The 17,250-nt window shown below is 32.7% G+C and overlaps 3 protein-coding genes and 2 non-coding genes across 6 annotated transcripts; 3 read left to right on the top strand and 2 right to left on the bottom strand.

Annotated features, from left to right (window-relative positions):
- The first annotated feature begins 2,470 nt into the window (after positions 1-2,470).
- DYL1 (dormancy-associated protein-like 1) lies at positions 2,471-4,033 on the top strand. Of its 2 annotated transcripts, none has more exons than XM_078293694.1 (3): positions 2,471-2,693; positions 2,800-3,016; positions 3,724-4,033. In XM_078293694.1, the coding sequence occupies exons 1-3, from the start codon at positions 2,582-2,584 to the stop codon at positions 3,758-3,760; spliced, it is 366 nt and encodes a 121-aa protein (XP_078149820.1). In that variant the 5' UTR covers positions 2,471-2,581; the 3' UTR covers positions 3,761-4,033. The 2 variants fall into 2 exon arrangements, with proteins under 2 accessions (XP_078149820.1, XP_078149821.1); XM_078293695.1 differs by having other exon boundaries at positions 2,800-3,041.
- On the top strand, positions 3,100-3,171 carry TRNAP-UGG (transfer RNA proline (anticodon UGG)). The gene has a single exon. It is a non-coding gene; the product is annotated as a tRNA-Pro (tRNA).
- Positions 4,034-6,171: 2,138 nt separating the features above from the next.
- Positions 6,172-6,243, bottom strand: TRNAP-UGG (transfer RNA proline (anticodon UGG)). The gene has a single exon. It is a non-coding gene; the product is annotated as a tRNA-Pro (tRNA).
- A 1,446-nt stretch (positions 6,244-7,689) lies between these two features.
- On the top strand, positions 7,690-12,176 carry LOC144545310 (Sodium Bile acid symporter family). Its single transcript, XM_078293901.1, has 8 exons — positions 7,690-8,137; positions 8,390-8,478; positions 8,756-8,849; positions 8,949-8,982; positions 9,559-9,613; positions 9,730-9,813; positions 10,137-10,424; positions 11,876-12,176. Exons 1-8 carry the CDS (start codon positions 7,753-7,755, stop codon positions 12,044-12,046), a joined length of 1,200 nt encoding a protein of 399 aa, XP_078150027.1. The 5' UTR covers positions 7,690-7,752; the 3' UTR covers positions 12,047-12,176.
- A 260-nt stretch (positions 12,177-12,436) lies between these two features.
- LOC144545218 (malvidin galactosylase UGT88C3-like) lies at positions 12,437-14,809 on the bottom strand. The gene is made up of 2 exons (XM_078293805.1): positions 13,755-14,809; positions 12,437-13,091 (listed from the first exon to the last, which is right to left on the bottom strand). The coding sequence occupies exons 1-2, from the start codon at positions 14,705-14,707 to the stop codon at positions 12,611-12,613; spliced, it is 1,434 nt and encodes a 477-aa protein (XP_078149931.1). The 5' UTR covers positions 14,708-14,809; the 3' UTR covers positions 12,437-12,610.
- Between the last annotated feature and the right edge of the window lie 2,441 nt (positions 14,810-17,250).

Genomic DNA, 17,250 nt, shown 5'->3' with positions numbered 1-17,250 from the left:
TTCTTATGCGGTATTCAGAAAGCTACCGCATACCGCATATATGATATGTGGCCGCATATATGGATTTTTATTCGGATTTATATATGTGGATTTTAAAAGAAAATTCATATTAATTTGTATACAAATAAAGTATTTATGATTGACTGTACATGTTAAACTGGTGATGAAATGTTAAAATATCGATCCTCATCTCATACTAAATGAAATACTAAAATAATTATATATTGATCTCAATTCGGTCGAATATGCAGCTGAATATGCGACTGAATATTCAAATATGCAGCCGAATATTCAAAACCGTATATTGGACCGAATACTCATTTTCTGTTTGAATTCCAACCGAATACGAATATTCGACCGAATAGACCGATTTTTAAAACACTGGCTATAACGCATAGCGTGTAGCACAAATAGCGCACTCTATGCTACATAGGCTTTTTTTCAAGGCCCAAATTGAAAATGTCTTTTAAGGACCAATTTTTTTTAGTGTCCAGATTGTTTTTGCTTATAAATGAAAAATATAAATAGTTTATGACATGATGCTTAGGTTATTTTGAATAAAAATAATAATAATTAGTTTATATCATGATACTTAGGTTATTTGAATAAAAAAGATAAATAGTGTATGAAATATAAATTTGGATTTTGCACTGGTTCAATATAGATATTATAATTCTTAATAAGTTTGGTGTTATTTATTGTTCCATGAGACTTTAGATGATGTTGATAATTAGTAGAATTATATAATATAATTTTTCAAAAAAATAAAAGCTATGTAGGATAGTTTTTACTAGCTACGCTATTTGTGATAAATTTTTTTTTAATTTTTCTGTGATGACGTGATAATCACTATTTAGAACCTTGATTATCATGTTGCATTTTATATTTTTATGTAACTTCTGATAAATTAACATTGGTTATATATAGTAATCTTAATTAATACATTACTTCAACTCAAAGTTTAAATAGTGTTTATCGTGTCATAGCGGACTGATTGAAAAAACAGTGTTATAACTTTTATGGTCCGAAAACACTATAGCAGTGCTATATCGCGCTATTTAGAACCTTGTTTCAACTTTTAGCTCTATTGAGCTGCTATATCACGCTATTTAGAACCTTGTTTCAACTTTTAGCTCTATTGAAATGAATATGTGACAACCCTCATAGAGAAACTTTAAAAAATAATGAATAGGACAATCAAAATTGAACAAGAAAAATATAAGAAAAAGATAATGAATAGCTCTAATCCTTTTTAAGGTTAGGGGCAAATTGCCCACTATAAAGATTGCATTATAAGAAAAATATTTACAAGAAAATACTTAGGTTTTATGCTTGGAAAAAATATAAAAGTTAAAATGAACAATAATAACAACGACAAAATAAAGCCAATGACGTAATAATTGGTAAAATAAATATAAAATAATAATAATAATTCTGTATTAGTAATTATTAATAAGACATACACCATAATTTTATCATAATAATTTGATAATAAACAATAATAACATGGCAATTTATTTTCCAAAACTCTCTATTTTCAACCTTAATTCCGAGAAAATTTGAGTAAATCAAAAACACTTCAATAGAAAAAAAAAAGTTATTTTTGAGAAAAAAAATTTGTTAGTCATATTTGTCATATATCTTATTTTGGTCTGATCATGTATGGCTTTCAATTTCAAAAATGATATATAGACAGTCCACACCTTTTTAAGGCACAGTTTTTGTTTATTTAGCATTGTAATTTTGAGAAATAAAATTAAAAAATAATATGTAAACTTTTAAAAATAAAAATTATACATATTTTAAACGAAGCCCATAGAATGTAGAGTGAGATTAGAACGTACGGTTCATTTTTAATCTGACACGAATTTTTAAAATGTCTCATCAATCAAATACATGTTAGTATAAAAATTGACTCCATTAAAACTTATTTTATCCATACCAATGCTAATTTCATAAATTTAGAGGGAATTTCATATATGCATCCTCTCAAAAATTTCAATATTACATATTTACCCTCAAAGCTTCACATCAATTTACTCTGAAAAATTTCAATATATGCATCCTCTCAAAAATATCGGCATAGATCAATTGGAGAGATATTAGTAGAAGCTTCATTTAATTTCTTTTAGTTTTTATAAGGATAAATTGAGAATTATGAATTTAGAAGGTTGATGGATTTAAAATTAATGAAAGAGTTAATGAATTGAGTAAATATGTGATTTTTTTGCAATTTTGAAAAGGAAATATGATATTACATTTTTTTTTAGAAGAAAATATACAATATTAAAGTTTTTGAGAGATACATGAAATTCCCCCATAAATTTAATACAAGTTTGCGTAAAATTTAATTCGAGTTAGACTTATTCAAAGTTTGCAATATACAGACTTTTAGGCAATGAAATTAAGCTAACAAATCTCACCATGGGGTGACCATATCTACATTGCCACCTCCTTATAAGATACTCCTTACCATATAAAGATAAACATAATAAATAGAGACATCTCTCTCTCTCTCTCTCTCTTATCAGTTATCATCACTGAAAGAGCAAACCCTAATAGTATTGTTAGGTAATTAACCATGGTACTACTAGAGAAGCTATGGGATGATGTGGTAGCAGGCCCACAACCTGACAATGGTCTCGGCCGCCTCCGCAAGATCACCTCCCGTCCCCCTCTAACCGTCAACACCGGTACATATATACATACATATGTATATCTTAATTATATATATACATCCTTAACAAATTAATATAGATGATTCAAGTTTTGTAACATATATTATATGATTTTGTGAAGATATTGTGGGAGAAAGTAGTAATAGCAAGTTCAAGAAATCGGCGTCGATGCCGGGAACACCGACGACACCTGTTACACCGGGAGGTACACCATCAACGCCACAGAAGAGCAACGTGTGGCGTAGCGTGTTCCACCCGGGAAGTAACCTTGCGACACGTGGCCTCGGTACCAACATTTTCGACCGGCCACAGCCGAACACGCCTACTGTCTATGACTGGTACCATTTATTAGATCTTTGCCTTGTAATTTCCTATTTTTAGTTTGATTATGTTATGATTATTTTAGAGAATTATACCAACAGGGCATTTGGTCTAGTGGTATGATTCTCGCTTTGGGTGCGAGAGGTCCCGAGTTCGATTCTCGGAATGCCCCCTTTTTTATTCTTTGTTTGTTCTTTTTTTTTGTGACGAGTTTGGTACTTTGATGAACCCAATATTTTTCGGATTATTTTTTATGGGAATTTTGGAACTTACTGGTTGGTTGTCTGATGCAGTTAGGGGTGCAAACGGATCGAATATTATCGGTCTGGATCAGATCCGGATTTATATTCGAAAATTAGATATAGATATTTTGATATCCGAATGTCAAGTAGATACTAATACAAATATGATTTTTAATTTTTATTTTATGATGCATACCATATAATTTAATTTATATTATGAAAAAAAATATTTTATTCATCATTATAATTATAATTAGATAAAGATTATAAATTAATAATAGTATGTAAAAACAGATATCCGATCCATATCCATTTAATATATTTGATTTATATCTTGTATCTGTCTAAAAATCTGATCTGGATCTATAATATTTTATAGATATCTGATCCGTTTGCACTCCTAGATTTAGTCCATAGAACTATTAGAGTATTATTAGTACTTAAATTAGATTTTAATGTTGATTATCTTCTCTAATTCACAGGATGTATAGCCATGAGACAAAATCAAACCACCGTTAATGGAGAGGTCCAGTTGAGTTATTTTCGTGCTAGTAATGGAGGTGTTCGTTGCTTCAGTGTATTAATATTTGCTTGCTAGCTTTGATTATAAGAGAGAATCTTTGGAATAGTTTGAAGTGGCTTTAATTAATTATGTGTTATGTATATATTTGTATTGTGTATTTTTCTACGTATGTTTAATGGGGAATATTTTGGTCTCATGTAAGCTAGCGTATGTTGAAAATGTATTAACTTTTGTAGAATTTGTTGGATTAATCAAGGATGTTTAATTAATTTCTCTTAATTGTTTAAAATTTTTTTTTTTTTTTGCAGAAATTTATCATTAACGAAATTACAAAGCAATTTTAAATTCATGTATACACTTTTTTTTTGTGGTCATAAAGTATAACATCAATAAGAAAACAATATAAATTGCCAAAAAAAAATATATATAAGAGAGAATTATGAAATGGAAGTATGGAACCCTTGATCATAAATTTGTGAACTAATAAAAGTATTTTAAAGAGGTGGTTTCTTAATGTCATATATTATTTTGATCATAAATCAGATATATTTGTTACAAGCGAATTTAACATGTATGTTAAAAAAATTGAAAATTTAAATCTGGTTCGTTTTCATAGGTGCATTATTTTCAAATCAATTATTACTGATACAGTAAGAAAGTGAAGAAAGTCAAATATACTATTTTGTTTCCAAATGTTGCCAAACTAAAATACATGTAATTAATTTGTGATTTATGTGGATAGTTAGTTACTCAAGTAATTATTAAAACTTTTGTAATTTTGCGTTGTAAGGAAATTCAATTTTCATAAAAATAAGGTTATGCTCCTAACATAGGATCATGTATATCAACATCTTTCATTTTATTTTATTTTTTATTATATAAAAGAGTATCATGGTAAGATATATTAAAAGATATTAAAGATATTCAATTAACGTTCATAACATTTTTTTTATTAGACAGTTATTAATTTAAAATTTTATATTATAAAAGGTAAGGTCAATTTAGAGCGAAAGGTACCTGAACAATATATATGTATTTTTTTTATTTTTTGAATATGAATACAGATTAAATATTAAATATATACGAATTAGATATCGGTAGATGAGAAGGGTTCAAATACCTCTATTTTTTATGTCTCCATCATGTCTTTATTTTTTTTTAAACTTTAATAACTCAAGATTTGAAACTTAAAAATCAAAATAAAACCGTAAGATATGATTTATATCATTTTATCTACGCACATGTAAATATTACTATATTTTAACTTTATTTTGATTGTCATCAAGAGATTGTAAAAAATGTATTAATGTGAATAATTTCTAGACGTTGAATTTTCAACTTATTCACATAAAAACAAAATTAAAATGTGATAATATTTTATGAGTATATAGAGAAAATAATATAGATCACATCTAACGGTTTTATTTTGACATTTATAATTTAAATTTTGAATTACGAAAGTTTTAAAAAATAAAAATATGATGGAGATACAAAAAATAGAGACATTTGAACCCCTCTCTGTAGATATATACATAAATATTTTCATAATATATATTAAACTATATTGTATATAGGGTAAATTTTGCTGCAAGTCACTGAACTTTGTTATTTGTCACAAATTGGTCACTCAAGTTTGATTTGTCCCTTTTGAGTCACTCAACTTTGTTATTTGTCCCAATCAAGTCCCTCTATACTTTTCCATCCAAAATTTTAACGGAATATTCCTATTCCGTCCAAAAAATTAACGGAATATACTCGTTCCATTCAAAATATTAACGGAATGAGCATATTCCATCCAAAATACTAACGGAATTAGCATATTCCGTTAAAACTTGGGATGAAAAAATATAGAGAGACTTGATTGGGACAAATAACAAAGTTGAGTGATTCAAAAGGGACAAATCAAACTTGAGTAACCAATTCGTGACAAATAACAAAGTTTAGTGACCTACAGCGAAATTTACCCTTGTATATATCTACTATTTAAATACTAAAAATTAAAATTCAAAATCGTATTCGCATATACGTAAATATTCGAATATTGAATATCCGTATTCAATTTTCAAATTACAAATTCAAATACAGACATATAATATCCGATCCGTTTCCACTTTCCACCCTTAGTCCCACATTCCCCACCACACACTGTATATTTCTAAAATGATGCGTGTTAGAATGGTAATTTGAATAAATAATGAAAAGCAAGTAACATGGAGCTGAGGGGATGTCTTTGTCGCTGTGTGCTGATACATGAATCTACCAGGAATCATGTTTCAATTAAAAATAGTTACATGACATGGACTTGCAGTTGATTTGGATAGGCGTCGCGTTACAGAACAAAATAACAATAACTCGAAGCATGCTGTTTCAATAGAAGAAAGGTCAAGAGTTATAAAAATAAAAAAAGGGGGCATTCCGAGAATCGAACTCGGGACCTCTCGCACCCAAAGCGAGAATCATACCACTAGACCAAATGCCCAGTATGTTTTTATTTGAATAGATAAGTTATATCATTTATTTATTGAACTTGTCAAGCGTCAGATTTAGACAAACATAATAAAAATGCTTGGAAGTTTTCTTTACAAAAAAAATGTCACATCTGTGCTAGACATTTGCTAACGGGTAACCCGTGACCCGTTCCGGGTTACCCGTTACGGGTAACGGGTAGGACGGGTAAAGAGGTAGGTCGGGTACGGGTAAAACCCGTAACGGGTAGACGGGTAATTGGGCCAAAACCTATATCTGGTCCGTTTATTACCCGTACCCGTTGCGGGTTGACGGGTACGGGTCCGGTCCGCCCGTTTTTTTTTTTTTTTTTTTTTTTTTTCTGTTTTTTTCCCTTTTTTTCAAAAAAATTCAAATTTTTTGAAGTGAAACGGTTCGGGTACGGATAACGGGTACGGGTATGCGGGTAGATGGGTACGGGTAACGGGTAACGGGTACGGGTATGCGGGTAGATGGGTACGGGTAACGGGTACGGGTATGCGGGTAGATGGGTACGGGTAGGCGGGTACGGGTTGGCGGGTAGACGGGTACGGGTACAACGGGTTATTTTTTAAATCATGTTATCTGGTCCGTTTATTACCCGTACCCGTCTACCCGTTTGTACCCGGGCAACGGGTACGGATACCACGGGTAACGGGTACGGACCGGGCAAAACGGGTTCTACCCGTTCCGGGTTTAGCAAATGCCTAATCTGTGCTAATTTATAGAGACTAGAATAATTTTAGGCAAACTTGCTGGTCTATGTACAAAATTCATATGACATTTTTCAACACGAATCCTTAATCAATTTGCGAGTCAATACACATCTCACCATAACAAAGATTTAAAACATTTTCGATCAATGTCAACTACTTGCACAATCTGATTCTTGCTAATTCATATAACATCAAGTTGAAAGTGTAACCAATCAACACTTTTCTTTGGAGAGAAATTAAGTCTGGCTAGTATGACATTAGTGTCAGATAACATTAATTTTCAAACGATTAATTTAAATGGTTCAAACCAATTTTATTTATGAGTGATGTGTTTACATACAAAAAGAAAATTATTTTTTCGAGTTATTTTAGTATCAAGTCAAGCGGTTAAAATATGTAAAAATGAATGCATTAAAATTAATTTAAAAAATTTCATATTTGACCGTTTGACTTGATATTAAATAAATTTGAAAAATTATAAACTTTGCATTTAACGTACAACTGATAAACTAAATCGATTTGAACAGCTTGAATTTACCCTTTTAAGTCAAATCGATTAATTTTGAAATTAATGTTATTTATACTGAAATAACACTAATATCATACTCACTTAAACTGTTAAACATTTTAAATTGTCTATTTTCTTTTATTAATTCTCCATTTAAAATTCTGGCTTTGAAATCCGTGCATAATAAATTTGAACGGCCTTGATCTTCCCCAGATCAACTCTCAGAGATTTCCTTCACTGTCACTGCCGCTGTCACCATCTCTCTCTCCTCTCAGGCGCAATGACTCTCCTCCTCCGACCATCTCCGTCTCTCCATCTCCCCACCCCTCTCCACCGCGCCACCTCAACCAACCACCACTCTCTTTCACTCGGATTCCTCACCAAACCATCAGTTACCAATCTCACATTGTCAAGATCACCCGCCAGATCGAGGTTCCTCGTTACACGTGCCTCAGCTGATCCGGCGGCTCTTGGCGAAGGAAGTGGTGGAGAAGGTGAAGGGAAAGTCTCTGGAAGGGATCTGGTTGTACGGATCGGGGAAGTGCTGTCTCTGGGTTTCCCTTTTTGGGTGGGGTCCGCTTGTGCTCTTGCTTTGTGGCGACCACCAGCGTTTCTCTGGGTTGGTCGTGGGGCCCAGATTGTCGGAATCACTCTCACTATGCTCGGTACAATGCCATACAATTATCTTTTTTTTTTTTCAAACATAAATCTGAAATTGGAGTTTGCACAAGTTATAATACAATGTTGCTGTTATAATTTGATATGTGTCTACTGGTAAGAGCAAATGTATAAATGCAGTGTTGAATAAGAGTGGTTAAATCTCATGTATATACTTGCAAAACTTTAATTTTACATGACCATTATGCTAACAACTTTAAATGAACTATCTTTATCTCCCTCGATGGAATTGTTTTCAGGAATGGGGATGACACTTACACTTGATGACCTTCGATCGGCACTTTTAATGCCCAAGGAATTGGCAGCTGGTTTTGTGCTTCAATACACGGTTTGTGTTCAAGGGCAGAATTAAAAGAAATTAGATTGTGGGGGACTAAAATGTAAGATGCATAATGTGTGGTAGTTGGGATTCAAACCCAAATTTTAAGCTGCAAGCACACATTTCACAAATTATGAGAGTGGTTGAACCATATAAATACATTACAAAAAAATTCAATGTACATTATTAATTTTTTTAAAATTATGAGTGTTAGTGCATTATCCCTTGATTGGTATTTTGATCATAATTCAAATGAGATCAACATTATTTTTTTTATGAATATCAGATAATGCCATTATCGGGATTTTTCATTAGCAAGCTGTTAAATTTGCCGTCACACTATGCAGCTGGGTTGATTCTGGTAGCATGCTGTCCTGGAGGTCAGTTTATATAATTTTTCGCATATTCACCCATTTTAACTTTCCTAATTAAAATTGAATTACAATATTTTATTTTTCCGTTGTTTTCATTATCTTTAGGTACTGCAAGTAATATTGTCACCTATCTTGCAAAGTAAGCAGAAGTAGTTATTCAGGCAAAATTTCATGATTGGTACCCAAACTTTCATCTTTGTATATTTTTCAATGTGGTCCATGAAATATTTGGGGTTTTTTCAAATAAGTCCTTCAGTTAGTTTGGCCATGAAATATAGGAGATGTGACCAATAATTAGTAGTGAACCTAACTGGATTCGCATCCCTTAAAATATCTCAAATTTTGAGTTGATCCCTACAAAATCTGAACCGTTCAGCATGAATCTTAAAGAAACCCATTTTTCAAATAAGTCCATCAGTTACTTTGACCAGGAAATATAGGAGATATGACCAATAATCAGTATGAACCTAACTGGAATTCGTATCCCCTAAGATATCTCAAATTTTGAGTTGAGCACAAATCTTAAAGCAACCCATTTTATATGAATACTGCCCGTGCATCAAAATAGGCTCCGAAAATACTTTTAAACCCGGTTTTGACATCAACTGAAAAGTAGAGATAACTCAGAGGATATGGACCCGCATAACTGATACTCTTGACTATATTAATTTCATGCAAATATGAGATAATTATTTCTAATTTTGTTATATTAAAGAGGAAATGTTGCACTCTCAGTGCTAATGACAGCTGCAAGTACCTTTGCTGCTGCGGTAAGTATGCACCTGACCTGAATTCTATCTTTGCTTTATTTTCTTAACTTAATTTGCAACTATAGTAAGTTATGCTGGTATATATTTTACTGCATTTTTATTTTGCAAAAATGCAGGTAATGACTCCATTTCTCACATCAAAACTTGCCGGTCAATTTGTAGCAGTTGATCCTAAAGGTCTCTTTATGTCTACTGTTCAGGTTTGTTGCCAAGTACTCTCTTCTTTTGAGAAATTTCATAACAAACAACATCTACATAGCTTCAATAGATGAAAAATATGTTAATGCCCGTACATACAATAGTAGAAGTCATCTATGAACTATGAATTTTTTTTAAATAAATGTCTAAACTACCCCTTATTCTTACAATCTCGCTAGATAATTAGGAAATCTTAAGCCAGTTTGCCATCCTCTTTTTGCAAAATAGGAAAGCAGTAATAAAAAATGTTATATGAGATATATATTTTTTTATATTGTATAGTTATCTTAGTTTATATGGGTTTAATTATTATTTATATAAACAGGTTGTGCTTGCACCAGTTCTTGCTGGTGCACTTCTAAACCAGTATTGCAACACCTTGGTGCACATAGTCTCTCCTCTAATGCCGTTTGTAGCCGTCGCCACGGTGGCGCTCCTCTGTGGCAGTGCCATTGCACAGAATGCCGCAGCCATACTGTCAAGCGGGTCACTGGTTGTTACAGCTGTTTGCTGTTTGCATGCTTCTGGATTCTTCTTTGGTTATATTCTGGCAAGAATTCTTGGTATCGATGATTCTTCTTCGAGAACTATTTCCATTGAAGTTGGCATGCAGGTATCATTACTTTCAAATTTTGCATTTAGGTCCCCCTGACACTTTTCTGGTGTTACCTATTTTTGGCAAACATACCCGACTCCTTTCCTTTGAAGGAGAAAATAATATTTTATTTCTAAATAATTATAAATAAAAATCGTATTTAGGTCCCCTGATACTTTGATGTCAATAATCCTGGTAAAGTATCATTAATTTATGTTTATCGGGTTTATTTAGTGTTACGGTTGATATGTATGTAATGACAGAAAAGGAGTAGAACTAGGGTGTTCTTAAGTTCACCAAGTCTTTTGGTGAACTCAAGTCTAAAACCCATCAAATCAGCCTCAAATTACGAATCCGAACCGTTGAGACCCGCCTATCTTACGAGTGATGTGTCTATATGTAAAAAATTAAAACATTCCAATTAATTTAGTATAAAGTCAAGAGGTCAAAATTAGAAGCTTAATAAATTAATTTTGATGCATTCATTTTGTGAATGTTTTTTGACCGCTTGACTTTATACTAAATTAATTCAAATGTTTAAAAATTTCACATGTAGACACATCACTCGTAAGGTTGGCGGATTTCAACGGTTCGGATTCCCCATTTGAAGCTGATTTGACGGGTTTTAGACTTGAGTTCACCAAGAGACTTGGTGAACTTAAGAACACCCTAGTTCTACTCACAGAAAAGAACCATTTATTTACATGTTTAAATTTTTAGTTATGAAATGATACGTGTTTCAACGTGAAATAATTTTTTTTAATGGGATGCTGTTATTACTTAGCTGAATAAAACCAACTTCATTTTTCTTCTGAAAAATTTAATGTGAGCTATCGTATCATGCATAGCATGGATTGATCAGTACTATGGATCAATATCTTTGTTTTCAAAATTCAAATAGTTGATCTGAACCGTTCAAATGACCTCTATATGAAAATCAAATGATCTCTATATGAAAAGTTCAAATAGGTGCCTCCTTTATCCACTGCCTTCCTAAATTCCCTTTAGAAGTTTTAAATCAAGTGATTTTCTACCAATCTAAAAAATAGTAAAAAAATTATAAAAAATGTAAAATTCTATCTGCATGTACATTTTCATATAGAGATCATGTTGAATGGTTCAGATTGACTGCTTGGACTTTGAAAACTGAGATATTGATCCATAGTATTATAGATTCACATCACTTATCTAAAGATTGTAGACCATAAAAAGTGGTGATTTTCTTCCTATTTTAAAAAAATAGTAAAAAAAATTCTAAAAAACGTAAAATTTGGCATCCAAGCACATTTTAATATGGAGATCATGTTGAGCGGAATGGATTGATTTTTTGAACTTTGAATGGAGATATGTATCCATAGTACGGACCAAAGTGCGCTATGCATAGTTGATAGTACTATACCCTCACTCTAAATGGGTATACTAATATTTGTTTTAAATGTGATACATCCATGTTTATTTTCTTATTGTAGAATTCGGTGCTTGGGGTAGTTCTAGCAACAGAGCATTTTGGCAATCCTCTGACAGCTGTTCCATGTGCTGTTTCGAGCATATGTCACTCGGTCTTTGGTAGTATTTTAGCAGGAATTTGGAGAAGCATGCCTCCAAAAACAATAAAAAAGGACCAAAATGTAAAATGTTAGTTGGAGAAATAGAACACTTGCATTTTTGTAATGTGTTATTTTCTGGTACCGCCATTCTTTCTTTCTTTCTTTATCAGTTGTAGAATGTAGACTAGCAATAACAGGAGATGAAAAACATACCTTTTTTTCATTGTTTTCGGGTAGTGCTATACTCAAAATTGATTATACTGGTGTACTCCTGTAAGTTACAGCGATTATCTGGCTTCACCGATCAAAATATTACTGGTATATTTTTCCTTTTACTTCAGATCGAATGGTCCAGATCTGTCTGATCAGTTATAAATTTTTTTTGACAGATCCAATTTTATCAGTACCAACTGGATTTGATAGTTCTTAATTACTGGTTAATTTTCTCCAAAAGAACCAGTCATTGCACAGAGGCAACCATCATTTAATTATGATTGTCAACTATTGAAATTTTATAAAGCACATACATAATTCATAAAAACATTATTCCTGACTAACCAAACTTCATATAGAGTTTCAGGCATTGCTATTACAACTTCATAAAACTCATCACTTGGGTATCAATCCAGTGATGCTAACAAGCTAAAGCGACAAATTTTAAACAGAATCTAATTTCCCAATTTGATTCAAAAGTTGTTGTAAATAGGCATAAGAGGCGCCTCCTTTCTCCACTGCCTTCCTAAATTCCCTTTTCACCTCTTCTGTTCTTTCCCTAACATTCTTACCTTCATCAGAACCTTCCATTAGAGATCGAACGGCTCTCTCGAGTTCATCAGCAGTCACAAAATTGTTATTTTTTGCATCTAACTTTAGATCCAATGCAACCCCCATTTCTTTAACCATAACAAATGCATTCAAATTCTGCTCTGCATACAGTGGCCAAGGTATCATTGGTACTCCGTAAAAAAGGCTCTCTTGGATAGAGTTCCAGCCGCAATGCGTCACAAATCCCCCCACTGACGGGTGGGCCAGGATCTCTGTTTGCGGGACCGAACTTGGCCACACCAATCCCTTACCCTTTGTTCTCTCTATAAAGCCTTCTGGCAATAGCTCATCCAAGTTTGTATTTGCAGTGAAGCTGTCAAAATACAGAATTTATTTATATGAAAATCATGTTTATGTTAGAAGTTTCATTTGAAGAAAACACTCTTTTTACCCATAAATGGGGCAGATACTTGTATCCAAATGGATCCTAAAATATAATTGTAATTTGTATATCCTCACAGAAAGAGAAAGCAAATATATATAAATAGGAAAATTCCTAAGGCCTTTTTATGTACCTGATTTGAAAATTTATCTGAGAAAAAAAATCCATATGAATGAAGTTGTTGTCAAGAGAAAAGACAAAGTATTGTGCTAATCAGAATTTCCATATAATAAAAAAGGGATAATCTAAACTGTAACAATGCAGAATAGGTTACCAAGACCATCAGTCCCCAAGTTACATGTAATCTGAGTGTCAAACAATATAATTATGTGCTATCTGAGGTAACAGAATATTTCTGTTTAGAACCAGACTATCTGATCAGAATCCGGACCAATTCAACCCGATGTGGAATGCACAGTCGGGCCGATTCTGATCGGACAGTCAGAATATCTAAACACAAATATTATGTAACCTTTGGTGATATGAATTCACCAATACCATGAGTTTTAAAGATACATGTAATCTGAGTATCAGGCAATATAATTTTTTAGTAATATTACATGAAAATTAGATATCATTAGTTAAAAAATTTACTTGATTCCAGTGCAAGGTCCTCGAAGAGCCCACAAGAACCGGTGCCCGCTGCGTTCCAATCCAATCGCCATCTCCTTAATTTGCGGCAACTCGAAGCCTCCTCTACTCCCAAAGCACAAGAAAATTACTGATTTCGGCTGCTGCAAATCGAGCCATTTAACGCACTCATGCTCCTCCGGTCCCACTTTCGGAATTGATACTATAGGCCCGATTGGGTATATCACTGGTGCTGGTTTCTCAGGTGCACACTGGCCTTGTTCTACAGCTTTTAGAACTTTTGCCTCGAGAGCTATACTGGAATTTACTATAATGCCCTTGGCCTCCATGTACCGTTGTCCGAGGTAAAGAAAAGATTTGTAAGAGCCCGATTTCTTGTTCATAAGAATCGGTGGCATTAAATGTGATGGTACAGGTGAAATTCCCGGGATGTTTATTGGCTCGTCAATCTCGGAGAATTCTTGTTTAATTTTTTCATCTAAAATTGGGAGATGAAGTACCAAAGAAAGGAAAGCTGCATTTGAAGTGTGAAAAATGTAACAAGGGATGTTGAGTTCATTTCCGAGGTCCATAAGCGATGTAGCGAACGGGTCAAGAACCAATGCCGCCACACGGGATCCGGAGGTTGCGATTGCATCTTTGACATGTGGCAAATGGAGTTGAACATAAATGGTGATGAATTCCTCCGGATCGTCAAATCGGGCCGGTGGTTTAACAACAGGAAGTTGATGGAAATGAATAGGGAGGTCAAGAGAATCAACCGATTGGAGGTATGACTCGGTGATGTTCGACATCGAGTCGGCAGTGGGGGTTTGCATGAGGAGGAAGGTGATGGAAAGAGGGTTGCTGGAAGTGGAGTTGCATTGCAAGAGCCTCTTTGCTGCCTCTACCATTGGAATAGTGTGGCCTGGTGGCCATATTGGCATGAAGAAGAGGCACCAACTATTATTGTTCATTGAAATTGATAGTGTGGTTAGAAATCAGGGATCTTTCTGATCTTTTGAAGAAAATTGGGGAGAAGGAACTCAAAATGGGTAGTGAAACTACAAGTCAAACGAATGGTGGGGTCGTTTTGTCCTGATTATATGGCATTTAAATTTAATATGTGCGTTCCTGAAAATTATTTTATCTTACGGAGCAACGTGTTCCAATCAGAATGGGTAGTGAAGTTGTAAAGTCAAACGAATGGTGGGGTCGTTGCTCACAATTATAAGGCATTTAATATATTCTTTATTGCAAGTTATTTTATTTTTTTTGAAAATCTCATATACTATAAGGAATTGAACTCTCGATTTTTGATTACAACATTTCTAGCAAATTGTGCTACCTCCTATTTTCTTCGAAGTTATTTTATGTCACAGAATAACGTGTATAGAACTTCAGGTCCTTTGACAACAAGTAACGGGCTTTTTTATTTTATTTTATTTTAAGGAAAGAGAATTTGATGTATATCCTTCCAAAATTTAAAATTACACACTTTTTTTTCTTCTGAAATTTGTAATATTATATTTATTCTTCTAAATTTTAAAAATTAACAAATTAACCCAATTTATTACTTTTTCGATTAAACCAGTGTTCTATTTAAATAGTGTGCTATAGAGTTTTCGGACCATAAAAGTTATGGCGCTATAGCGACGCAATATGGCAATTAATAGCGTCGTTTTTTTAACTGTTTCCCTATGATGCGATCAACGCTATTTAAACCTTTGATTAAACCTCATTTTAAATTTATAAATTTTAATTTGGTTCTTTACTAAAATATACTGTATATGTAAAAATTTTTTTAATTATTTTAATAAACAAATTTGTGAGAACATATATTTCATTTATCTACATAGAATGCACACACAATCATATAGCTAAATGTCACGGTAAATGCATTATATATAGAGAAATGAATCATTGGTCCTAACAAACTGACCAATTAGAAGAGGTTAACAATTCTCATACACAACCAAACATTTTTTTTCAATAAAGGGTAAAATTAAAAAATTATAAATTTAAAAATATTTTAACAGAAAACATAATTAATGTAAGAAATTTGCCGGTTTGTAAAAAATTGATTAATAATATGATATTATGAATTTCAGAAAGAAAAATATGTAATTTCAAAATTTTCAGAAATATACATAAAATTCCTTCTCCAATGCTCCAAAAAGTATATAGACGGTACTCTTCTTATAAATTAAATTCCTTGTCCAGTGGCAATTCTTTAATTTGTTTGGTTAATTAGGATCTTAATTACTAGTCCAAAAGGTTGTAGAGCCCAACTAACAATAAGGCCCATAAAGTACAGTGATTAGAAAATATCAGAAGAAAAACTACACAAGAAATAACATGAATCTCCATTGAAAATTATGACAAGAACTTCATTCAACAAATCAAATTAATTTGAGTAAGCTATATATCCATTCTTCTTTAATTTTCACTGCTACAGAAACGTTAACCATACACAACATATTATACACGGATACGAGAAAATTCTAAATAAATAATGTAAAGAGAGGAGATGCTCGCGTGAAAATGAGCTCCAACATATATATACACACAATTATTTAAAACGCAACCGCGTACAAAAGACATCATTTTTTATTCACGTATGGTTTGTTATTAATGAACCGTGTACGACACCTCCATACACGGTAATAATCAAGAAACCGTGTATGTTTTGTCCAAACCTTCAAACACATATTTCTCACAAATACTGTGTAACATTCATTCGCATCATCATCTAAACCAATTCAAAATTTCTATATATATTATTCAATTTGTATAAATCTGTGTATTGAGTTGAATTTCATTCTTAATCCTAATTTATAAATGTCGTCAGATTAATTTATGTATGTTTATGTCTAGAAAATTAGCAGGGATCGATGCTAGCTAGCACATTAATTAAGATGTTGTATATATTTTATTTGTTGTAGGAGAATATGGTGTAGGAGAATATGGTGCCTACATAGCCCAGCTATGCATTAATCGAATATGGCACCTACATAGCCCTCATATGCTCTACCCGAATATGGTGCCTACATAGCCTAGCTATGCTACCCGAATACGGCGCCTATATAGCCCTACTACGCACTACCTGAATATGGCGCCTACATAGCCTAGCTATGCGCTACCCGAATATGGCGCTCACATAGCCTTGCTATGGGCTACCCGAATATTTCATAATCCAACCATAACATATGTTTCAATTAAAATGCTTCCAATAAAATTATATCATAATTTCAGAAAATATGCATGGTGATCTCTGATATGCAATATTATGCATTCATCTTTTGAGAAAATATAGTCATTTATTCATATCAAACTATTCTAAATACTAATAAGTAAAAATAATTCGACTAACACACAAGGGATCAACAGACATTAATCAAGAAATTAGCAACCAAGCAAACCGAAACATGGCATATAACCAAACTAGGGTAAGTCGTATAGTGGTCAGGTTCAGGTCAACACTAAAATCTTATAAATTTCCAGCCCATAATAAAATATG

The sequence above is a fragment of the Carex rostrata genome, chromosome 27 (assembly GCF_964058835.1).
Source record: "Carex rostrata chromosome 27, lpCarRost1.2, whole genome shotgun sequence".
NCBI lineage: Eukaryota > Viridiplantae > Streptophyta > Magnoliopsida > Poales > Cyperaceae > Carex > Carex rostrata.
The sequence above is the reverse complement of the archived record's forward strand: the minus strand, read 5'-3'. Positions and strand labels throughout refer to the sequence as shown.

Bases quoted from the DNA above. Each gene is read 5' to 3' on its own strand.
- DYL1 (XM_078293694.1), top strand. From the start codon at position 2,582: ATGGTACTACTAGAGAAGCTATGGGATGATGTGGTAGCAGGCCCACAA. The intron at 2,694-2,799 runs GTACATATATAC...GATTTTGTGAAG, and splicing joins CCCTCTAACCGTCAACACCG to ATATTGTGGGAGAAAGTAGT. The intron at 3,017-3,723 runs GTACCATTTATT...TCTAATTCACAG, and splicing joins ACGCCTACTGTCTATGACTG to GATGTATAGCCATGAGACAA.
- LOC144545310 (XM_078293901.1), top strand. From the start codon at position 7,753: ATGACTCTCCTCCTCCGACCATCTCCGTCTCTCCATCTCCCCACCCCT. The intron at 9,814-10,136 runs GTTTGTTGCCAA...TTATATAAACAG, and splicing joins TCTTTATGTCTACTGTTCAG to GTTGTGCTTGCACCAGTTCT. The intron at 10,425-11,875 runs GTATCATTACTT...TTCTTATTGTAG, and splicing joins CCATTGAAGTTGGCATGCAG to AATTCGGTGCTTGGGGTAGT.
- LOC144545218 (XM_078293805.1), bottom strand. From the start codon at position 14,707: ATGAACAATAATAGTTGGTGCCTCTTCTTCATGCCAATATGGCCACCA. The intron at 13,092-13,754 runs GTAAATTTTTTA...GTATTTTGACAG, and splicing joins GGACCTTGCACTGGAATCAA to CTTCACTGCAAATACAAACT.